The sequence below is a fragment of the Vombatus ursinus genome, unplaced genomic scaffold, assembly GCF_900497805.2.
Source record: "Vombatus ursinus unplaced genomic scaffold, bare-nosed wombat genome assembly UNPS02014768.1, whole genome shotgun sequence".
Lineage (NCBI taxonomy): Eukaryota > Metazoa > Chordata > Mammalia > Diprotodontia > Vombatidae > Vombatus > Vombatus ursinus.
Genome location: NW_020954546.1, coordinates 25,015,331 through 25,040,772, shown reverse-complemented (window position 1 = coordinate 25,040,772; position 25,442 = coordinate 25,015,331). Strand labels below are relative to the sequence as shown.

Genomic DNA, 25,442 nt, shown 5'->3' with positions numbered 1-25,442 from the left:
GAGCCCTCTCCCACTACTCCACAGCATTACTTAGGGAAGCACAGGTCCACCAGGAGATGAGGAGGCAAGGAGGTGAGGAAGAGAGAAAAAAAGGATCGATCACTCAGGAGGAAAACAAACCACAATAGGCCAGGTCCGGGGTAAGAGTGAGAGGAGTAAGCAAGTAGAGGGAGCAGTGTTTGCTTAAAAGACAGTTTGCTGTGCTCTCTTCTCTATCCTTTATACCAAAAGGGGGCTTTGATCATGCCACCTCCTTCTGCCATATTAACCACATAACTAAAGATAACTAAGGCAGATGATGACCCGCTAGGCCATAGGCCATCTGGTACTTATGATTGTTTATGTTGATACAGAGGTTCAATAACATTCCTAAGACTACCCCACCACCAGAAGGTGCTGTGGATGTCAACCAAACCTGATCTGTGCCAGGATCCCTATGTCAGTCACCTAGTAACTCTGTCCCTTGCATGCCTGCTAAGTTCTGAGACCCATCCTATCTGTGTCTACCAATCAGATCTCCAGAGTTTCCACTGGGGATGTCCTGGTAAAGGTTTAACAGTCATCTCTCCAAAAAATGGTACATCACGTTTTTCAGTTTAATGTGCATTATTAACATTTTCTCTTATCATTTTCTTGAATCTCGACAATCAGCAAAGTGGTAAATCAAGCCCTGATTTTTAGCCTTTCCAAAGTATAAATACTCACATGAAAATTTAACAATTGGCTCTCCAACCCTTACAAGCTGGCTCCATCATATCCGTAATATCCATTAATCAGATCTCACAGCTTGGGCCACTTCCATCCTGTTCCTGGCACACATTTCAAATCATTCATATATGTGTGTGTGTGTGTGTCTACATATATGTATATATGTGTGTATGTACATACAAGTTTATAATCACTTTGCAAACCTTAAAGCACTTTATGTTAGTTAGCATTATTAACTGAAATGGACCTATGCTAATTTGCAAAAACAAAGTCGTTCCTAGAGCAGCATTGAGGGGTGGAAGAGGTCCCCAATACATATCAGCTGCCCAGGCATGGTAGTCTTTGATTGTCTTGGGTATCTGAGACCAACAGCTGTGAAGTGGAAACCAAAGAAGGTGTGGGGAGAGGGAGGGGTGAGGTAGCTCTTTGCTGCCATAAAGAACATCATCTGGGTGACACATTCCTCAGTGACACAAACTGCCAGTCACTGGGGCTTTGAGGTTTACTCCTTTCCAAACTTCCCCATGCTTTTGACCTTTTCCCAAGACTCAGCTTATGACTTCCTGTTTCTCCCTCCAGAATTCAGCTTTGACCCTTGTCACCTTACTGTCCATCTGCTTAAGCTTGGCTTTGCCTAAATTCTTCCTCCCCACCCCCCAACCCTTTTACCTCTCTCTTTTTCAAGGCCAATTAATTGCTGCTAATGTCCTGCACACACTGCTTTACTGCCTCTCTCTCCCTTTCCACCATTCATTCGTTCCTCTAAGGATTCAGTATTGTTTAAGGTGGATTCCAGTCTCTGCCTGGTTCAGATAATGGTGGGGCTTCCTTTTCTAGCTGGAGTTCTGGGGCTGTGGACCCTGAATTCTATGATCCAGTGATCGATCCAGCTGCAGTTGACTCAGAGCTCAGAGAAGCTGAATCTACTCCAGAGAACTTTTGAGGCTTTGTGGGAGAGGACCAAATTGAACTGATAGCAGATGGAATCAGAGGTCCTATGGCAATTTCCTTAGATCAGTGCCCCAGCAGGTCTGGGGTCTCCCCATTCCTGGCACAAAACAAATTGTTTATAGACTGTAATCCCACAACCTAGATCAAGGTATTGTGTGTAGTGTCCTACCTGTCAAGACAAGCCACCTGCTCTGCCAAGACTAGTGCCACCCCCCCACTCCCCATTAGATATAGTGTGAATGAATATGACTTCCTCCAGATCAAGAATGCTTTGGATGCCCCCTGGTGGTTAGAATTGGCCAATTCTATTCAATAAAATTATCCAATTCAGCAAACAGGATTTCTTAATCTTGCCAGTGACCAAAATCACCAGTTGAGGGTCAATGGTAAAATACACCAGCTCTTCCAGGGCTTCAAGCCAAGATTTATCTTGGAGTAAACAAGCTTTGGCTAAGTCAGGCATATTCTTGATAAATTAGCTCTGTAGTAGTAGTTGCCAACTTACCTGCACTTACTCAGCAAAATGTCTTTGTCTGGTTCTATCTTTAGTTGTATATAAAGTTAAGTCAGTTTCGGCATGCTTTATGCTCACTCATCAGTAGCATAATTCCGGAGCCCTTGCGGTTTGGGGGTCCTAGTTCTGGTCTTCCACATAGTGTTAAACAAAACCACTCACTCTTCCCTCTACCTCGCATACCAGCTTCCATTCTCTGCCATCTCAGTGCAAATAGAAAGCATCTAACAAATGCAATCTCTTTGTCTCTACATATATATGTATATATATATATACACACATATATAGTGTGTGTGTATGTATGTATGTATGTATGTATGCACACACATACATGCATGCATATAGCATTGTGCTGGTAAATGTCTAACAACTAGCTCTCTGGGGGAAATAGTTTGCATGAAGTACTTTAAAGTTTAATCTGCATTAGTAGTATTTTTCTCCATCACTTTTTAAAGTCTAGATAATCAACAAAATAATGAATCAAGCCCTGATTTGTGGCATTTGCTAACTCCTGAGGTATAAATACATTGAAAACGTAACAATTGACTCTCCTGAGCTGCTTCAAGTTGGTTCCAGCATACCCCTGCCCTTCTCCTGTTGCTGCATGTCATGATTTGCCAGACCTCAACTGTGGGTTATATCCCCCCATCTGCCTTTTCCACTTCTATTGCTAAGTGCTGCTGAAGAGAATCATGAAACCAAGCTGTCTGGGTATACCACAAATGTTATCTGAGCTCAACTGGGTGCTCTATGATCTCATCTGGGTCCTCACTGCTGCATGGCAATCCTTTTGCTCTTTCCTGATTGACTCTCAGACTCCCCACAGCACCTATTCCAAGCCTTCTTTTCTCTTCTCTAGCTACTTACAACAGCCCCTCCCCTCCTCTCTCAGCAGAGAACCTCACCTGCTATGGTACTGAGAAAATAGTGATCATTCTTTCTGAGCTACATCTTTTCCCCTATTCCACAGTTCAAGTCCCCTCAAATCCCTGTGCTTTCCTTCTTGGCTGTTGTCCATGAGGTGACCCTTCTCCTTGCCAAGGCCAACCCTTCCACTTGAGCCCTTCATCTCCTCCTGTGTCCTCTGCAAGTTTGTTCCTTTCATTTTTCTTCCCCTCTCTAATCTTCATTTCACTTTATCCCCTGGCTCCTTTCTGTGGTCTACAAACATTCTCAGGTCTCCCCCATCTTTAAAAAAAAACCCTTCATTTGACCCTGCCATCCCCTCAAACTATCATCTTCTGTCTCTTCTCGATGTCACAGTCAAATTGTTTATGTGTATTGTCTGCCTTTAATCATTGCACATTCTCTTCTTAACATTACTTCATTCCCACTGTCTATGAGCATGTAGTTACTTAAGATCAGAGTGTACATGGAAGGACAGCCCTGAGGGGTTTCTATTTCACTATCTGCTGATGGTAGATATGGCTTCTGACTGAAATACTTGGGTAAAACTGCTCTGTTCAAGATGAAAAATGATCTTTTAGTTGCCAAATCTGATGAGCTTTTCTTCAGTTTTCATTCTTCTTGACTTCTCTGTAGTTTTTGATACCGTTGGCCAACCCTTCCTCCTGGATATCTTTTCCTCCCTGGTCTTTCTATGATACTGCTCTCTCATGATTCTTGTACAGCTGTTTAGCCATGCCTTCTTATTTCTCTTGGAAGGACCAGTATCTCTATTGTGTCCCTTATGGGTGGATTTATCCCTAGGCTCTGTCCTGGGCTACCTTCTTCTGGCTTTCTAAACTGCCTTGTGGTGATCTCAGCAACCCCCATGGGTTCAATTTTCATCTTTATGCAAATGACTCCCAAATTTTCGTATCTAGTCCTCACCTGGTCTTTTTGCTCTCACTCACCCCACGTATCTAGTTAATGACCAAATCTTGTCATTTCTATTTTCTCTGCACTCATATGGCTACCAGCTTAGTTCAAGTCCTTGGTGCCTCTTGCCTGGACTATTGCAATGGCTTCCTAATTGGTCTTCCTGCTTCAAGTTTCTCCACACTCCAATCTATTCTTTACTTAGCCACCAAAGTGATTTTCCTAAAATGTATCCCTGACAATGTAGCCCTTACCCTCCACCCAATAAAGTCCAGTGACTTCCTAAATTTCTAAATTTCTAAATACAAACTCCTCTGTTTGCTATTTAAAGCTCATCATAATCTGGCCCTGTCCTTCCTTTGTAGCCAAAAGAAATCATTGATGTGCAGAATCATCTGTTTCAATTACTCCATTCCATGTACTTTATGGAACAGCCAAACTGATCTTCTTTGCTGTTCCTCTCACCATATTCAGTCTACCTTCTTTGCAGTGACTGTCCTCTGTGCCAAGAATATACTCCCTCCTCTCTTGTGAATCTTGTGATGCCTAGTTTCTTATAAGACTCAGATCAAGTTCTTTTCTGCATGAGTGAAATCTTTCCTGGTCACCCCAGCTGTTGATGGCTCCCCTGCCAAGGTTATCTTGTATCTGATTTGAATGTGTTTTGTACATACTAAATATGTGCATGTGAGCTCCTTTTGAGGGCAGGCACTGATTCATGTTTGTCTTTTTATTCCCAGCTCCCAGTACAGTGTCTGGCACTTAATAGTTGATTGATTCTATCTGCTATGTGAAAAAGATGATGAGGTTTTTTCTTTTTCTAAAAATAATTTATTATAAAGGGTGATATCATAAATAAAGTAGCAGAGCATGGAAAAATGTACCTGTCAGATCTATGAATAAGGGAAGAGTTTATGACCAACCAAGAGATAGAGAAACTCATGGGAAGTAAAATGGATAATTTTGATAACATGAAATTAAAGGTGGTTTTTTTTCTCAAAAACAAAACCAATGCAGCCAAAATTAGAAGGCAAGTAGGAAAGTGAGAAACAAATTTTATGGCAAGTTTCTCTTATAAAGGCCTTATTTCTCAAATATATAGGGAAATGAACCAAATTTATAAAAATAAGAGCCATTGACCAATTGAGAAATGTTGAAAAAACATGAACAGGCAGTTTTCAGAAGAAGAAATCAAAACTATCAAAAGTCACATAAAAAGTGCTCTAAATCACTTGATTGAGAAATGCATAATTAAAACAGTTCTGAGATACTACTGCATACTTGTCAGAATGGCTAACATGACAGAAAAAAAAGTGACAAATGCCAGAAAGGATGTGAAAAAATAGGGACACTAATGCACTATTGGTGGAGTTGTGGAGTTCAAACATTCTGGGGAGCAATTTGGAACCAAAAGGCTAGAAAACTATTGCATACCCTTTGACCCATCAATACCACCACTAGGTCTGTATCCCAAAGAGATCAAAGACAAGGGGAAAGGACCTACATGTACAAAAATACTAATTCTTTTTGTGGTGGCAAAGAATTGGAAATTGAAGATGGAAATTCTCCATCATGGCCAAATAAGTGGTAGTATGTGGTTGTGATGGAATACTGTAAGAAATGATGAGCAGGATGATTTCAGAAAAACTTGGGAAGATTTATATGAACTGATGCAAAGTGAAGTGAGCAAAACCAGGAGAACATTATGCCCAGTAATATTATAATGATGATGAATTGTAAAAGACTTAACTAATGTGATCAAGACAATGATCCAAGACAGTTCTAAAGAACTCCTGACAAAAAATGCTATCCACTTCCAAAGAGAGATCTGATGAACTCTGAGTGCAGACTGAAGCATACTTTTTTCACTTTATTTTTCTTGCCACTTTTTTGTGATATGGCTAATATGGAAATGTTTTACATGATTTTATGTGTATAATTGATAACAAATTGCTTGCCTTCTCAATGGGTAGGGAAGAGATAGGAGGGAGAGAATCTGGAACTCAAAATTTAGAAAGAAAAGAATGTTAAAAATAAATAATAAATTTTGAAAAAGAAAAAAATAATTTGGATGCTATGTCATTTGGTGCACATATATTTAGTATTGACAGTAATTCATTGTCATATGTCTATGTAATTCATGTCTATCTCTTTTAATTAGGTCTGTTTTTTCTTTTGCTTTGCCTGAGATCATGATTGTTGCCCTTGCCTTTTTTACTTTACCTGAAGCATAGCAAATGCTGATCCAGTCCCTTATTTTAAATTTGTGTGTGTCTTTCTGTTTCAAGTGTGTTTCTTGTAAACAATGTATTGATGGATTCTCGTTTCTAATCCATTTTGCTATCCACTTCTGTTTTATGAGTGAGTTCATTCCATTCACATTCATTGTTATGATTACTCACTGTATTTCCTTTCATCCTCTTTTCTGGTTTCTCTCTCTCTCTCTCTCTCTCTCTCTCTCTCTCTCTCTGTCTCTCTCTCCCCCTCCCTCCCCACCCTCTTTTGCTTCTGACCACTGCCTCCCTTAATCCACCTTCCCTTTTATCACCCACACTCTTTCTTTCATTCCCTTTCCTCCTACTTCCTTGTTTGGTAAGGTAGATTTCTATACCCAACTAAGCGTGTGTATATATTTTTCCATTTTTGAACCCATTGACTGCCCTCCCCACTCATTTTCCCCTCCACTGTAAAAGCTCTTCCTTGCATGCCTGTTTTATGGGAGATAATTTCCTCTCTCCTTCCTTTCCTTTCTCCCCTCTCCTAGTGCATCCCTCTTTCTCACCCCTTCATTTTTGCTTTGAATCATTCCAACATAATCAGCTCACACCTGTGCATTCTGTCTATGGAGACTCATTCTAACTGCCCTAATAATGATAAAGTTCTTAAGGATTTACATGGATCATCTTCCCATATAGGAGTGTAAACAATTTACACTTATTAAATCCCTTATGGTTTCTCTTTCAGTTTACTTTTTTATGCTTCTGATGAGTCATCTGTTTGAATGTCAGATTTTCTATTTAGCTCTAGTTTTTTCATCTTGGAATGCTTGAAAGTCCACTATTTCATTAAATTCCCATTTTTTCCCCTGAAGGATTACACTCACTTTTGCTGAGTATGTTATTCTTGTTTGTAATCCCAGCTTCTCTGCCTTTCAAAATATTATATTCCAAAAGTCTTCTTCTTTTTTAATGTGGTAGCTGCTAAATCTTGTGTGATCCTGACTATGGCTCTATGGTATTTGAATGATCTCTTTCTGGCTGCTGTAAGTATTTTTTCCTTGACCCAGGATCTTTAGAATTTGGCTATAATATTTCTGGGAATTTTCATTCTGGGATCTCTTTCAGAAGGTGATCAGGGGATTCTTTCAATTTCTGTTTTACCCACTGATTCTAAGATACAGGATGATTTTTCCATTAAACTTTTCATAGGATAAAGAGATATAGAAAGAGAAAGGCCCCATATGGAGGAGGTCACATTTGGGCTAAGACTTGAAAAATGGGTATAGTTTCACATGGTCCTCCATCTCCACCTGTTAAATTCCTACCCATCCATTTGACCCCAAATCAATTGCCACATCCTGCAGTAAGCCTCTCCTCACAGACTTTTCATAACATTTTGCTTGTACTTCTCTCATGCATCTTTCCCACCTACTACAGTATTTATGTATGTGCCATCTTTCCCATTAGATTGTAAGCTCCATGAGGATAGGGGCACTCACTGTCTTATTCAAACTTTATATCCCATCTAGTACATGGCACAGAGCTCTGCTCCCAGATAATAAATGTTTTTGGTGATGAATTGAGTCTTATTTAGTCATGTTAAAAAAAACAACCTAATAAATCATTAACTTTCTGTTATGTGTTCCTGAAAATGCAGTATGATATAGTGAATAAAAAAAGACAGAAAGACCTGAGTTCTAGGTCTGATCTATATTGGCTGCCTGAGCTCAGGGAACCTCTCAGACCCAGGAAAACTTTCTAAGACTCTAAGTTGCAAAGAGGTGTTGGGTTTTCCTTGGTAGAAGTTTCTCACTGGGAACTCCCTAAACTCATAAAAGTGGAGGTCTGGTTAAAACAAACAAACAAAAAAAACCCAACTTGTCTTTTATTTGTGTCTTTGCTTCCAGGTCCAATGGCTATATTTTCAGTAAGTACCATCTAAAAGTTACAGGGAAGGGGCAGCTAGGTTGCCCAATGGATAGAGCTCTGGCCTTAGAGTCAGGAGAGCCTGAGTTCAAATTTGACCTCAGACACTTGACACTTACTAGCTGTGTGACCCTGGGCAAGTCACTTAACCCTGATTGTCTTACCAAAAGAAAAATAAATTAATTTTAAAAAATAATAAAAGTTACAGGGAAAAGTTAGTGATGAGAAGAAACCAATGGGTTTAAAAATTAGAGCCTGTGTGGAAAATGTATTATAACCAAACTAATGGAGGCATTCTCTTTTTTCCCCCCCAGAGGCACTTTACCAGCCATTGGAATTTCTAGGATCAATGAAAGATAGGAGAGATGAAGAAGGTTTTATAGAGGTGAGAAATTAAATAACTAAATATCTGCATAAAGACCTTCTGTCAATTTTACTTATCCATTGCCTTTGGGGAACGATATCATGTATTAACACAAATGTTAATATTCATCTGTATTAACCATGCAATAAAGGGTATGGAGGGTATTGGTACAATGGAAACGATACTGCCTTCAGAGACAGAGGACCAGGGTTCAAATGCCACCTCTGATGCTCACCACCTTTGTGACCTTGTACAAGTCACATTACCTCCTGAGGGCTCAGTTTCCTCATCTTCAACACAATGGGGTTGGAGGAGGTGACCTCTGAAACCACTTCCAGTCCTACATTAGTAATCCTAAGTGTTTGGTCCTGCAATCATGTGTCCACAGTTTGGTTGTTGAAGGGGGCAGATAAAGAATATTTGTGTAAGGAAAACTGATAAAATCCACTTGTGAACAAACAATCTCTCAAATAAAATGTGGAGTAAGACACATTATTCCAAGGACCCCACAGAGAATTAACCCTCAGATGAATATATTTAGCCCTATTTTGAAGGCAGAACAATGACTAAGGCAATGAAAGTTGCCTGAGATCGGGATTCATCAGCTTCTTTGCATGGGACTGTTTTTAGAGTTTTGAAGCTAGTAACTGACAAAACTTCAAATGAAAAAATGGCTAAGAACTATGGGAAGATTATATAAGAATGCTGGGATTCATGGCTGGAGCATCTTGGAATTTACTTGTGTGATACAGAAGATCAAGCTAAAGAAGCAATGATATATGTTGAGAGGTCTGGGTTTTCCATCACAGCCATTTTTTTCTATCAGTTTCTCAGTCTACAAAAATCATTCTCTACGTTGTACAGAGTAACAGCAATATTGTGCGATGATCAACTTTGATAGACTTAGCTCTTCCGCGCAATACAAGGATCTAAGACAATTCCAAAAGACTCACGATGGAAAACGCTGTCCACATCTAGACAAAGAACTATGGAGTCTGAATGCAGATCAAAGCATGCTATTTGCTCTTTTGTTTTGTTTTTTTTTCTCGTGGTTTTTCCCTTTTATTGTGATTCCACTTTCATAACATGACTAATGTGGAAATATGATTAATATAATGGTACATGTATAGCCTATATCTGATTGCTCTCCATCTTGGTAGTGGGGGAAGGAAGGGAGAAGAGGAAGGAGAACAAAATTTGGAATTCAAAATCTTATAAAAGTGAATGTTGAAAATTATTTTTACATGGAATTGGAAAAAAACAAAATGCTATTACATGGGGAAAAAAAAAAGAAAAATCATTCTCTTCTCTTTTGTCTCCTCTTCCAGTGGTTCCCATAGAACCAAGTGTACTTCTCTTTCACCCTTGCTTTGTTGGAGCAAATAAGAAAATATTTGTAAAATATATATGTGCACAATACCTGGCACACAACAGGTGCTTAATAAATGTCTGTTCCCTTCCTCTTTCTCCTTGGTGTTAAAAGATACAGTATATGAACAGGTACCAGCCCACCAATTTTATATGAAAGTTTTCATTCCAATCAGGACCAATCCCTATACCAAGAATTGTACCGATTAAGAAGATGACCAAATCAATTTAGTCACTAAGCCAGGCAGATGTAGGTGAACTCACCATGGAATGCTGGGAGTTTTCAGCAAAATTCTGGGTTTGAATGGGGGAGTCACATCTATCTTGCATTATACATATATATATATGTTATATATGTGTGTGCATGTATGAATGTATATACTCGTTTGTGGTAGAAACTCCCCTTTTACCTGTATTTCTAAAAGCCAGAAATTTTCTAAGTGAAACTGTTGGAACTCTATTCTCATCCTTCTTCCCTAAGGAAGATAGAATCAAAAAAAGCTTCTTTATGAAACCCAAAAGGTTGTAATTTTGTACTTGCTTCCTTTATTCATTCTTGCAAGAATGAAATCCTTCAGAGAACTGGGCATCTTATTGTATGGATCCCTATCCTATGTAAGCATGAAGGGAAAGGTGAAACAGGAGGCTTGAAAGGAGGGATTTTTGGTGAATCAATAGTTCAGCACTCAGGCACTTCAATGGATCTGAGATCTCATTGATTCAGAAGTTGCCTAATGATGCCAATTCATCACCAATCCATGACTGACCATCTGGTGCAACTCGTGTCCATGTCAGGATGATCAATTTGGAGATGGAAAGCTATCAAATCCAATCTGTTCATTTTACATATGAGGAAACTGAGGACTAGGAAGGTTAATTGACTTGCTACTCAACAGTGACACAGAGCTTATAAGTATCTAAGGCTCCATTAAGGATATTCTCATTTTTGTCACAAGGGGCAGCTAGGTGGCGCAGTGGATAGAGCACCTGCCCTGAAGTCAGGAGGACCTGAGTTCAAATTCAGTCTCAGACCAAACACTTGACACTTACTAGCTGTGTGACCCTGGGCAAGTCACTTAACCCCAATTGCCTAAAAAAGAAAAAAAAACACTTAAAAAAAAAGAAAAAAACACTAAAAAAATGTATCTAAGGCAGTATTTGAACCCAGGTCTTTTTTCTTCTTTTTTTTTTTACTTCTAGTCCAATGTCCTATCCACGGTGCCAGTTCTCCACAGGGTATACCCCCAACATGCAGGAGGCCTTCCTCACATTCTCCTGGCAATGACATCACCATTAATTGACCTAGAAATGACAGTGACTCATTTTAAATCATAATAGTGCCAATCCTTCCCAGCTCTCCTATAGAGCTGGATGGTTAAGAAGGCAGAGAACACAGGGAGAATGTGGAAGCAGTGGGGCAATGACCGCCATGTGGAGACAGAGTCTCTTGTTACCTCACCGGCTGTTGACAAAGCTGTCTTCGACCCGCCATGCTCTCACGTTTCTTGGGAAAGGCAATTTAATCTGTCAAACTCAAATGAAAAGACAAAGGCTTGGTGTGACATCCCCCTGTTCACCTGAAACCGGGCTTGTTCTAAAATCCCTCCTCTATAGGATCATAGATTTAGAGCTGGAAGGGACCTTAGAGGTCACGTCCAATCCCCTCATTTTACAAAAAAAGAAACTGAGGCTAGACGAGGTAAACTAAACTGGAAATGGCCCAACTAACATGCCTGGAGCCCAATTAACATCTCTGAAGAGTCAGAACAAGAGAGGAAACCTCAGGAAAATACTCTCAGTAGACACTGGGTCCTGCCCATCACTGGCTCAAGTATATGGAGCCTTGACTTTGTTTAGTCATGATCCTTCAGATGTCAATGAAGAACTTCATTCAGCTGTGTAGTAGGAGGCCATCACTCTGTCCTTTTGCTTGTCAAATTGAAAAGAATGAAATTTAGAAGCAGCTAGAGGGCATGATGGATAGCATGCTGGGCTTGGAGTCAAGATGACCTGAGTTTGAATCCTGCCCTAGAATCTTACTAGCTGTGTGACTTTGGGCAAGTTACTTCACCTCTATAAACCTCAGTTTCCCCATCTAAAAAAATGACCTCTAAGGTCCCTTCCAGCTCCAAATCTGGGATCTTATTATATGTTATCAACTCCTTTGTATGGTTTTTTAAAAATATGGTTTATAAAGAAACATCAGTGGCCCGTTTTCCAACCAAGAGTTAAAGTTTATAGTCAAATGATAAACCTCGGATGCATAGAATAGATCCGCAGAGAACTCTAATATTTTAGTTATGCAAGCGAGTGCTATTAAGGTAATTAAAAACAGAACTAAAGTCAATATCAAATGAATGAGGGGGTTTGGGGTGCCTCCTGTGTGGGCATGCTTTGCAGGGAAACATGTTTCAGATGCTCATTTTAGAAGGGTTTTTGGTGGCTGTTAACTCAAAATGCTTTTTATTTTCATTTTTGTATCCAAGTGTTGCATTTAATTAAAGAAAAACCACCTCAGCTAATGTGAATCCAAAGGATGGTTTTTATTAAATGGTATGCTAAGATTTTAGTCTCTCTGTTGCATCAGTAAGAATTCCATTCACTGGCTTCTATCTTTGAGCAGAGGGCTTTGGGAAGAACCTAAGTCAGTCACCAAGCATTGAGTAAGCACCTATGTGGCAGGTACTAAACTAAGAACCGAGGAGACACTTATCCCTCGAAGAAAGCCTATACATTAGATGCCAAAAGAGACACGTTGTATTGTCATCCAACCCCACTTTGTTCATTCTCACTTTCAGCCTCCCCCTTAATGTAGATGGCTTTGTACCAACATATGGAAAACATAGGTTCTTTTAGTCGATCATCAAGCACACTTACTGCATGCCAGGTGCTCTGTTAAGCTCTAGGAATGCAAAAACAAAAATGATGCAGTCCCTGACCTCATTCTACTAGGGAGAGGCACAACCTATTTAGAAATAAATGAATGTGGAACATGTACAAAGGCGATACAAAGCGATTCCACTCTCTATTCCAGGAGACCATCTGCCATCTTCCCCATCGTCCCACACTGGCTCCCTACTGACTACTACCACTACTATCAGCAGCACTATTCCTCTCCTTCTTTCTCATAATACAACAATCAAATCAATCCTATCCTTGTTTCTTGAAAGGGCATGATATCTGACTCTCTAACAGATTCCCTAGACCAAAACTCTTTCTCTAATTCCCCTATATCTGACTGTGTCTTCCCATTAGAATGTAAGCACCTTGAGGGCAGGGGCTTGTCTCCCTTTTTTTGTGTCTGTATCCCCAGTGCTTAGCACAATGCCTGGCTCAGAGTATGCTTTTAACAATACTTTTTTTCACTGAGGATTCAGGAAAGACTCCTTGAAATAGGCAGCATTTGAGATGAGCCTTGAAGGAAGATAGGGGTTCCAAAGGTGGACGCAAGGAAGGACATTCCAGGCACATTAGGGCAGCCTGTGCAAAGACAGGAGATGGAATGTTGCGCACACGGAACAGCAAATAGATGAAGGGGAGTAATGGAAAAATCAATCCAATCCAACAAAGATTTATTAAATGCCTACTATGTGCAAGTCACTGGGGGTAAGAAGACAAAATGGAAAAATGGCTCTTAGCCTCAAGGAACTTACATTCTACTGGGGTGGGGAGAGATATAATGTAAACAGAAGTGAATAATTTGAGGAGGGTCCTAACAAGTAAGGGGCTCAAGAAGGGGTGAACTAATCATTGTTTTTCATTCATTCTTTCCATGAGAGTATTTAAATATTTTATATGTAAAGGAAAGACGGTTGACAAAGACATATATTTTTTGGCCTTGTTGGTTGAAGATAGGGCAGTTAGCTGTCAACTTCCTTTCTGTTTCATTGACAAGTTCCTACCACCTATTGCACTTCTTAAACTTTTTGGTTAGTTCAGAGTGATTTAGACCATTCTTAAGAAGGGTTTTAAGGAGGGAAGTGAGTACATGTTGTTTCTCTTTTTGCAATGTAAGATCGATGAGAATGGTGGGAGCAGGTTCTACTTTTTGTCTTTGTATCTCCAGCACATAGTAGGTGATCAACAAATGCTTGTTGATTGGTTGGTTGAGAATTTTGTAATTGGATCAAAACGAGGCTTATTAAAAGCCATCCATTGGGACGCTCCACTTTGTTGTACAGAGGGCTTTCTTTCTAGAGTATACGCTGTAAAGGGATTTTTACTTGCATTTACTTTGTAAACGAGACTCTTTGACAGTGGCAGAAAATTCGTTTCTGGCTGATGAAATTAAAGCTGTTATCCTGAGGCTTTTCCACACCCATATTGGGCTAACCTAGGAGAAAACTGATTTTTGTTGTTTTAGTCCTGTCAGACTCTCTGTGACCCCATTGGGGTTTTCTTGGCACAGATACTGGAGTGATTTGCCATTTCCTTCTCCAGATTATTTTATAGATGAGGAAACTGAGGCAGACAGGGTGAAGTGACTTGTGCAGGGTCACACAGCTAATGAGTGTCTGAGGTTGGATTTAAACTCTGGAGGAAGAGTTTTCCTGGTTCCAGGCCTAGAGCTCTATGCGCCATGGTGCCACCTAGTGCCGAGAAACTTGATAGCAGGCCGTTGTTTAAGACTGTTCACTCTCCTTGGGTCCTTGATGTTGGGTGTGTGAATTCTTTCACCTCTACCTCACTGGGAGGGCAGGCTGTGTGTCCACACATGCTCAACACCTCCTGCTGAGGCTTTCTGAGGTCCTGGATAAACTCATAAGCACCTCTTTGTTCATTTTCCCTTTCAATTCCTGTCATGTCCTAGGCTGCTACTGACTAGTTCAAGTGCCTAGAAGCATTGATAAGCTGTAGCCACACTGAGCGCAGAACTGGAGACTTTTGCCCTATGCTCCTATCCCCACAATATTCCTCTCTCTTTCTCTTTCTCTACCTATCTCTTCCCTCCCTCCCTTCTTTCCTTCCTTCCTCCCTCCTTTCCTCCCTCCCTCCCTCCCTTCCTTCCTTCCTTCTTTTCTCCCTCCCACCCTTCCTTCCTCCCTCCCTCCCTGTCTTCCTTCCCTGGCACATAGCAAGCCCTTGAAACGTGCTCGTTAACTTGATTTGACTTTTTGACCATCGGTTGAATTGAATTAAGTGGAGTAGAAGTCTGAAGAGGTTGGGATCGTAGGACCACAGTGTTTTCGATCTGGAAGGATTTAGATAACTAGAGGTCATCTATTCCAACCTCCTCATTTTACTGATGAGGAAACTGGGGCCTAGGGAGAGAAAATGATTTGCCCAAGGTCACATACAAAAGTCAAGAGTCAGAACCCAGGTTTTCTGCCTCTGGGTCCACTGTACAACTTGGGAGATAGGTCTTTTGCTGGTGAAGCATTCGCTCACCTCACCCCTCCATACACATACACACACACACATACACACAACACACACACATGCACATATACCCACGCCTGCATAGACACGCAAATGCACAATACGCACACATATATACACAAACATGCACATATACACACTCGTGTGCACACACACTTCTCAGTCCTCCTTTGGATCCCCAGCCATGCTCCTTTCTTTTGCTTCTCCCGAGGGCACCAGTAATTGGGCCATCTGCTTCTCTTCCAACCAGCCTCTCACACCTCTGACCTGGGGGCTCAGCTCTTCTCTTGCCCTCCAGTTTCTGAAGCTGGCAAACAGTTCCTTTGAGGTTTCTTAAGGAAAGTCAAGGCTACTAACTATAGGGAATGGGTTAAAAAAAAATTGCCTCCTGTAAGCCCCATTCCCTTCCCATAGGCTCCTAAGGAATGCCAAAGGGCCCCCAGGGTGTTAGCATGGGGCTTTTGAATATCTAAGCAAGCTCCATGGGTATTTCAGAAGCAGTCGTCATAGGCAATAAGGTGAAGAGCAGGATGGAGTCTTTAAGCTGTGGCCAGAGGCAGGGCTGTTTCAAGATGCTGCCTAGGAGGCTAGGGGGAAGGGGGTGGGAGAGAGGCCCCTGGGGTTTACCCTCCCATCAGCCACCAACCTTGATGACCCAATCCCAGCTTTGGACCAGCACTGGATTGAAGTGCCAACTCCTGGCAAGGCATCGTAGTGGATTGGGGATCAGAGGACTCCAATTCCAATCTTGCCTTTGTCACTTACTAGCTGTGTGACTTCAGACAAGTCACTTACCCTCTGTGGGTCTTAGTTTCTTCAACTTAAAAATGAGGGGGCTGGACCCCATGGCCTTTAAGATCCCTTCCAGCTCTAAATCTGTGACCTCTGATCTTAAGTTTGGGTCAATCAACCAACAAATATTTATTAAGTTCCTACTGTCTACAAGTCAGTGTCTAGATTTACCAAGACAAAAGCAAAACAAGGTAACAGAGAGCAGTGCAGTCTCCTGCTAGGGGTTGGGAAGAAGAAAGGAGCAGTAAAAGTGAGGTTCTGGGGTCCTCTAGCCCGCCCCCACCCCAGCGCAGGTATCTCTTCCTGGATGGCCCCTTTTTCTCTGCCGAGTTATGTATATGGAAGCTGGGGGACTCTCTGCAGTGGGATCCCTAGTGGCATTAAGTTGTTTTCTGGGGCGGACTGAAGTCATTATGTGTCAGGGTCCTCACCAGCTTCATTGTTGCTGGCTAATAAGGCTTTTGTTCAATTAATCATGTGTTTATCACTAAGTGAGGGTTTTTTTTTTCAATTTGAATGATTAAATATATATGGCTCCTTTGTTGACTATTATTAGTGCTTCTTGATACTCTAAAGAAAAACACTTTCCCGATGAAGGCATGGAAGCCTGTGAAAAAGATTTTTTTCCCTCACTGTTATATTAACACACCATCTCCCCAAAGTCACATAGCGTGCAAAGCATTAACGCACATGTAATTCAGTACTCTGTTATCCCTTGTTTTCGGACAGCCTTGAAATCTCTCATTTGTCTCTGGAGCTTAGAGAAGCACCTTGGGAGTCAGCACCCATGACGGAGAGTTTCACCATCTGCCTTCCTTCCCTATCCTTCCTCTCTCCCCTCTTCAAACCTTAGCATATTTGCAATTAAAGAAGCATGGAGATTAACTGCCGAGAAAGCAGAGGGCTTTCGCTCTCACTCCCAGGCATTTATTTGCTATTCTCAGCACATTGATTTTCAAAGAAAAAATAAACACACACACACACACACACACACACACACACACACACAAAACACCAACACAAGGAAGGAGGAGAATTTCCCCAATTCACATCTAATCCACAAGGGTCATTTTGTTTGACTCGGTTTAGTTTTCTAACAGATGGCTGGCAGAGATGGATACTGATGGTGAATCGTGTTTGAAAGAGAAATTGGATTCAGTCCAGTTCAACTCTTAAGAAAACCAGAGACATTGATTAAGCATCTACTCTGTACCATGTGCCAGATTCTGGGGATACAACTACAAAAATGAACCGTGTCTTGGCTTCAAGGAGTTTAGCTTCTAATGGGGAGAGAGTTCAGTTGTTTTTTAGTCATGTCCAACTCTTCCTGACCCTATTTGGGGTTTGCTTGGCAAAGATACTGGAGTGGTTTGCCATTTTCTTCTCCAGCTCATTTTACAGATGAGGAAACTGAGGCAAGCAGGGATTAAGTGATTTGCCCAGGTTACACAGATATTAAGTGTGAAGTCTCATTTGAACCCAGGAAGATGAGTCTTCCTGACCTCAGATCCAGCACTCTATCACTACGTCACCTAGCTGCCCGATATATGGAGAACTGTTTTTTTTTTAATGAGGTAACAGGGGAGCTTGGACAGGAGTAATTGGAGGGATCAAGAAGGGCTTTGTATAGATCGTAGGGTTTGAACTGAGTTTTACAGGAAGTAGGGGATTCTACCAAGCTAAGGTGAGGAGGAGAACATTATGAAGCACTTATGTGCCAGCAATGAAGGCAAGGGAGGATAGGCAAAGGTTTGAAAGTCCCTGCCCTCCTAGAGCTTCCATTCTACTGAAGGCAGTAAGAACAGAGAAGCAAATGCAAAACACATACAAGTAAACATGAAGGAATGGGAGGGTGGGGTGGGGAGGGCAGTGTATTGACTTAAGGGGGGAAGGGAGGGATACAGCAAGTCTTCATTTGGGGGGCAGCAGTTGAGTTCAGCTTTGAAGGGAGCGAGAGCATGCTGGGCATGGTCATAGATGTAAAGTCCTGGGCTGGCAACCACACAGAGGCCTGTGTTTGTACTTAGTTGCTCTACATGGGGCAGCTAGGTGGTGCAGTGGATAGAGCTCCAGCCTTGGAGTCAGGAGGACCTGAGTTCAAATCTGACCTCAGACACTTGACACTTACTAGCTGTGTGACCCTGGGCAAGTCACTTAACCCCAACTGCCTCACCCCCCCCCAAAATTGCTCTACATGATAGTGAAACTTCTCCCCCTAAAACCTTGTAGTTTGGGCATTTTTTTCCCAAACTACATCAGCAAAGTGACTGCTTTTAATAATAACAAAGAGCATTTTTGTAGTGCTTTAGGAGTTCCAAAAATATTCACTCATTATAGCCTCAAAACAGCCCTGGAAGTAGTTGTTATTATTTTCTCCTTTTCACAGATCAGAAAACTGAGGCAGAAAGAGGTTAGAGGGTTCCACAGCTAGTAAGTGACTGAGATTGGGAATAGCAAAGAGGCCAATGTTTTAACTAAAATTGCTTTACATTATAGTCATTTTACTCATTGTTTGTACATAGATGATTTCACAGCTCAGAACCTCTTAGAAAAACGAGAATAGTATTGTTTCCAAGTAGTGTTATTTCCATTTTACAGATGAGGAAACTGAGGCTGAGGGGTTAAGTGCTTTGCCCAGATGAATCCCAGGGATCCTATTCAGGCTTCAGGGTCTCAATTGCTCAGCCTCTAGGAAGGCCACAAGGAGTACAAAGCCCCACAGATGTCCTCAGTTTTCCTTCTCTGTGGCCCGATCCAGGAAACAGCCCTAATCATTCTTCTCAGGCTTAGGGACTGCGGTTCTTTTTGGCAGTGAGTGTCATTGATGTCATCCAGCCAACACTTGGAGAGCAGGGCTGTTCTCACTCATAGAACCCACAGGCTATAAATCCAAAGCATTAAAAAGTCTCTAAGAAAAGGGTTTAAAATAAACCTTCTTTTCACTAACATACGTACTGTCAGGAGACCCAGGTGGCTTTGGGGTCATTTCTCAAATGATGAAAATAAAACAAGATGATTCCTGTAAATCAATCATTTTTTCTCACACCATCCTCAGAGGGCTGAGCCGAAAATATCCACTGCTCGAGAATGCTTTCCTTGGCAATGAGAGAGAGCATGGTCCTGTGCAAGGGATGCTGGATGCAGAGGCTTAGGCTCTGGGTTCAAGTCCTGTCTCTCTCCCTTGCTACTTGGATAACCCTGGGCGAGTCACCAAGACCCCAGAACCACATTGTAGTCCTCCCCATTGTAGGGGTGGTGGTCTAAGTAATATCTGAAGTCTTTTCTAACTCTAAATAGGTGAACCTGTGAAGAAGGGGGAAATGCTCAATTCTTCTGAAATGATTATTTGTTGATGATAGATTCTAAGGATCCTGAGATGAGAAAGGAGGACCAGGGGTCGTTTGGTCAATTCCTCTGCCTCCAAGGAATACAAGGAAAGGAGGGATTACAGAAAGAGTAGTGGCCGCACAGGAGTCAGAGGATTCTGATGCGCTCCAGCCATGTGACCTTAGGAAGTCCCTGTAGTCTGCGGGCCCCAGTTTCCACATCTCGATACCATGGGGTGTGACTAGATGACTCCAAAGGTTGCTTCCTGCTCTAATCTGTGACTCCAAGTCCTATATTACAGATGAGGAAACTGAGGCTCAACGAGGTTAAATTCTTTGCCTAAGGTGACACAGCACCTCCAGTCCGTTTGCCACACCGCCTCTCTAGTGGACCAGTAAAAAGAGGGAGTATGGGGCCTGGGGGCAGGGGGAGTCTCTCTCCTCCAGGGAAGCATTAACTTGACTGTGAATTGGTACAGAGAAATCTTCTTGTAGCCCTCCAATTTCCTGTTTCTTTTTGGGTCTTCTTGGGAGCATCCTAGATTCAAATCCTAATTCTGCCCTCTTACCATTCAAGTGACCTTGGGTGAGTCCCCTCATCTCTCTGGGCCTCAGTTTCCTTACCTGTAAAATGGAAAAGTTTTGTCTAGATGCCTCTAACTGTGCGATCCTAGTGGAGACCGTAGTTTTACATTAATCCTTTCTTCTTATTCTCTCATTAGGAGATCTTCCCATGCATCAAGGACTTAACAAGTGAAATGTTCACAAACTTCCTGAAGCACCTTTGCCTGTGTGCAGATGACTTCTGGGAAATAGTGAAACATGACAGGTGGAGGCAAAGGTTTTTAAATCTCTTCCTGGTCTGTGATGTTGGAAAGGTAAGCTACCTGAGGACTCTCCTCTGGTCTCTGGGCCCAGCTCTTTCCTATTCCCATGCTGGTGGATCGTAGGGTCACAGATTGAGAGCTAGAAGAAGCCTTAGAGCTAGTCTGAGCCCCTCATTTTACAGATGGTGAAAGGTAGGCCCGGAGAATTTAAGTGACTTGCCTAAGGTCACACGACTGGTAAGTAGCAGAGTCAGGCCATGAACCTGAATTTTCTGGCTCCACCTCCAGCATTTCCACCGTACTACCCTGTCTCTCTTGGATTATCAATTGCTTTCTGTTAATTTCTGTGCTGGCAGAGCACTTTTCCTAGGGGAAATGCATCCCAGGGAATGTGGGAAAAAACTGGAAGCCAAATGGGTGCTCATGGCTGGACAAGCTTCAGTGCTAGCAATGTAAGAGAGTATTCCTATGACGTAGAGGATGATAAGGATGAGGAATCTGGGAAAACATGGGCAGCTGTGGATGAACAGAGCCAGAGAAACATGAGCAGAAGTGGGACCCTGTGCTCAGTAACAATGATGTGAATGAAGGGAACATAGAGAGGAAGTTAAACCCTGAGTAATTCTACTCACCAGTCTTTGTCTCAAAGAACAGATGAGACATACCTCTGTCCTTTTGGCAGACAGGTGGAGGACTCCTGGGGCAGAATGGTGAATACATTGTCAGATACAGTCCCTCTAGATGTGGTTTTTGCTTAACTGTTTTTCTTTGTTGCGACTGCAAATTCATTTCTGGGGAATGCTGAGGAAGCACATTATATCCAGAAAACACGGACAGAAAAACCAAAGGCATCAATTAAACATACAGAAAAAAATAAGGGACCACTGAGGCTAGAAAGCATGTCTTCAGAAAGAGCCCAAGGAGAGGATAAATGTGTTTTCATCAGGAAAGGATTTGCAGGGTTGTGGTTTGGGAGGGCGTCTGCGGACCTTGAATACCAGATGGCCTTGGAATAGTTCCGATGCAAATGTCGTGGAAATAGCTTATTGTTATATGGACATGGTTGCATTCTGAGAAAGAACCAGTAGGCAGATTCAGGCTTCCACCTCTCGGTGTCCAGGAAGAGATTTCCAGGGGGAGTCACCAATCTGTTTTGCCCATTCCCTCATCTGCACCTTCCTAGAAGCTTGGGCTCTCCGTTGCCGAGGAGTTCTGGGACCTTATTTGGCGGCTTGCTCAGGGCTCTCAAATGACAAAAAGCAATGTGCCAAGAACGCTTCAGTAAAGGCTGAAGCAAGTCTTTCCAGACCATAGAACTGTCCCTTTGAAGGCTTCAGGTGCCTTCTTCAAATGCAGGAGACCAGGTAAAATGTGATTCCCAGGTTCTACTCCTTCTGTTTTGGTGCATGTTAGAGAAGTATGGATGCTGTAGTTTTTTTGTTTTTTTTTTCCTGCACCACATTTGTGATTTCATTGGTTCGGATATAACAGACTCTTGCCTTCCTTTCCCAACCTACATGTGTCCCAGTTGATGGAGTTCACAGAGCTAAGCTGGCTACAACTCTCCCACAGAGAGTGGAGCGGGGAGGAATCTCCCTAAGAGGTTGGACTGATTCTTCTCTCTTGCTATTGTGTTGAAACTCTATCCCCCCACTCTGGTATATTCCTTTCCACTGTTATCTGCCAGTAATTAGCACCCCAGTTTCATTTAATCAATCGACAGTAATTAGTTTTTACAAAGAGATATTTACTGCAAAAAAAAAAATATTTACTGCAAAACGTATATAGCAAGAACAGAAACTACAAACTTTCCCCTCATCACCTGGGTGATACATACATTTTCCCCTTATACCACAACCCCTAGGAAGAATGGGCGCACACATAGCAGAGTTTCTACACAACCTCCTCCCTCCTCCCCTCCCCAGTTCCACTTCTGAATGAGGCACGGCTGATAGAGGAGTGAGTCTGTATCTCTGCTGCTCCTGGCTGGGATCAAGCAAGTTGCTTGGGACTTATTTCTTTACCATCTGTCTTCCAAGAATTGTCAGCATGACCTTCAGCTCCCTGACCTCTGGTGTCTCATCATTCTGACCTTTCCAAGCACAGCATACCCATCTCTGATCTGCTTCACCCAAAGGCAGGGAGGTATACACACATCAGAGACAAAAGTATCAGCTGGACTGTGTGCCCTCCTGCCACATGGCCCTGGTGGGGAAATAAAGACTTGAGGCCTCTGTCCCCACTGAGGGCGTCCCTGCCTAAGTACGTGGGTTATGAAGAAAAGAACGAATACCGTGCCTGCCCTCAAGGAGCTTAAATTCCAATGGGGGAGACAACATATAGGAATCAGAATAATATAGGATTAAATATGGTGTAGAGGGAAGGTAATCTTAGAGAGGATGGTGCTGGGTATCTCAGACATCTCAGCATACACTCAGGAGCCAACGCTGAGCAGAACTGCTTGTGAGATTATTTTTAAAGAATATCTTTTGGCTGATGCAATTGTGTGTGTGTGTGTGTGTGTGTGTGTGTGTGTGTGTGTGTGTGAGAGAGAGAGAGAGAGAGAGAGAGAGAGAGAGAGAGAGAGAGAGAGCTGATCTGTTCTCCAGGTTGTTCTTTGCCTCAACATGCCCTGCTGAACCTCAGTCTGGAGAAGTGCAGGTAATTCATACAGGCAGCAACAGCTTGAGAATGATCCTACCTGTGGTGGTGGTTTGGTGAAGTAGAGCTGAGCTGGTTTGAACCCTCATTTGCATTTGCTTGATGACAGAATAATGAGTCTGCGCTGACCTTCTTTGTCCCTACAGCCAGGTGCAAGGTGGATTGCAGGCAACTCCCAGATGGCAAGGAGGAGTTTTATTGCCATTTTTTAAAAATCCCCTAGCCATTTGGATGCGACTTTGTCTGTCGGTCTGCCCGTCTTTACAGTTCCACATCTGGCACGTGTCAGGATTCCTCTTTCCCTGGGGTGGTTCTTTCCACCATCTCCAGGCATCTTTATCTATATCTGGCCACTGGACCTGGATAGCTCCAGAGGAGAGAGTGAGGCAGGTGACTTTGCACAGCCCTGCCTCAGTTAAATGCAATTCACTTGGCAAGTCATGACATCACCTTCCTGATGTTACGGTCCTCTTCTGAGAATGAAGGACAAACAACAACAATCCTTGCACACACTGAGTCGGGGCTGAATGCTGCTAAAATATAGTTCCTTGTCCCTTGACAGCTCAATTCCGCAGTGACCAGCCCTCCATTTGTCTGGCTCTCTCCCTTTGGCCATACTCTTTGGTTTTCCTTGATTGTTTTAGTATTTTTATTTGTAATTTTTTTTTTTATTTTGAACAAATACAAAATGGGGGGGGGGGAACATTGCCATGTACACAGCAAACCATGAGAGAGGATTCAATATAAAACAATAAGTTTCCATTTCAAGAAAACCTATATAAGTACTGCACATTGTTTTCAAAGCTGCCCTGCTTTTTTTTTTTTTGCTTCCTTTTTGATTTTCTTTTGTTCTCTGCTGTGCATTTTTTCTTAGGATAGGCAATGGGGTTAAGTGACTTGCCCAGGGTCACACAGTTAGTAAGTGTTATGTTCCTGAGGCCAGATTTGAACTCAGGTCCTCCTGAATCCAGGGCCAGTGCTCTATCCACTATGCCACCTAGCTGCCCCATCTGCTATGCATTTTTTACTTCATTTTTTCTCCCTCAATCCCTCCACCACTCTAAAGAAGACTACAATTAAGTGTGGTTATATGTATATATACATAGATATCTATAAACATACACACATATACACATATACACTCATACACACATATGTAAAACCACTATTTCCTCCTATCATCTGTTTCTCTGAAGGTGAATTGCATGTTCTTTCATAAGTCCAAGTCTTTCCATGTTTTCCTAAATTAACCAGCTCATCATTTCCTATACCACAGCAGTATTCCAACCCAATCACATCCTGTCTGAGAGATTATCTATGAAAGTTTTACCCCCAATTTTCTGCATTCCTTCTATTCTTGGCTACATAGGTTTTATTTACACAAGAAAAAATTTAACTTAAAATAATCAAAATTATCCTTTTTACACTTCAATAATGCTCTCACCTTAGAATATAATTTAAAATTCATACTGCTGAATCTACTTCCTCTATATCTTTTCCCCATGGTTTCTTTGAGGTTCCTGACCATTCTTCCAAATGAACTTTGTTATTATTTTTTCTAACTCAGTAAAATAATTTTTTAGTAATTTAATTGATATGACATTGAATAAATAGATTAGTGAGGTAAAATTGTCATTTTAAAAATTATATTGGCTTTACCTACTCATGAACAATAAATATTACTTCAATTATTTAGATCTGAGTTTATTTATATAAAAAGCATTTTATGTTTATGTTCATGTAGTTCCTGTACGCTCAGGTATTTTATACTGTCTAGGTATTTTAAATGGTCTAAAACAATTTTGAATAATATTGCTGACACATAGTGTATGTAAGTTTCTCTATTTTTCACTTTTGATTAAATCTATTTTAATTTTAACTTTGTCTGAGATCATGATTACTGTCCCTGCTTTTTTTACATGATAAACTCTACTCCTGCCCTTTATTTTATCTTTGTGTATATCTGTCATTTTTTAAATGTTTCTTGAAAGCAACATATTGTTAAATTCAGATTTTTAGTCTGCTATCCATTTCCATTTTATGGGTAAATTTGTCCCATTCACATTCTAAACCACAATTACTTGTGTATTTTCCTCCTTCCTATTTTTCCTTGCTTTCCTTCTCATCCTATTTACCTTATCCCTCCTCATTCCTCTACTTTACTTCTACCTGCTACCTCGCTGTTCTACTCCTTAACCTACCCCCCTCTAAGAGTCTGTCCCTTATCCTCTTCCCCAGCCCTATCCCCTTGTCCTCTTATTTCTTTCTGAATTTAGGAGACTTTTATATATACATACATACATACATACATACATACATACATACATACATACATATAAGTGTTGTTCCCTCTTTAACTCATTCCCAATGACAGTAAGATTCTAGCGCTATCTGCCCTCCCCCCACTAGCTTCTTCTGTATTAATTTTTCCTTTTATGCCTCATTTGTGTGAGATAATTGCTACTTTTATCTCTCCCTACAGTTTTATTATTTTTAGAATCACCCCTTCATACTCAGCTCTGCCCAAATAAAGATGACAATCATAATACAAAGGAAACAATTTGACCTTATTGAGTCCCTTATAAT

The 25,442-nt window shown here is 41.6% G+C and overlaps 1 protein-coding gene across 1 annotated transcript in view; it reads left to right on the top strand.

Annotated features, from left to right (window-relative positions):
• Positions 1-25,442, top strand: part of EFCAB5 (EF-hand calcium binding domain 5) — a 127,968-nt gene that overhangs the window by 44,991 nt on the left and 57,535 nt on the right. Inside the window, exons 4-5 of the mRNA XM_027861707.1 lie at positions 8,454-8,524; positions 20,091-20,246. Of these exons, the coding sequence (XP_027717508.1) occupies positions 8,454-8,524; positions 20,091-20,246 (227 nt within the window). The remainder of the gene's footprint in view (positions 1-8,453; positions 8,525-20,090; positions 20,247-25,442) is intronic.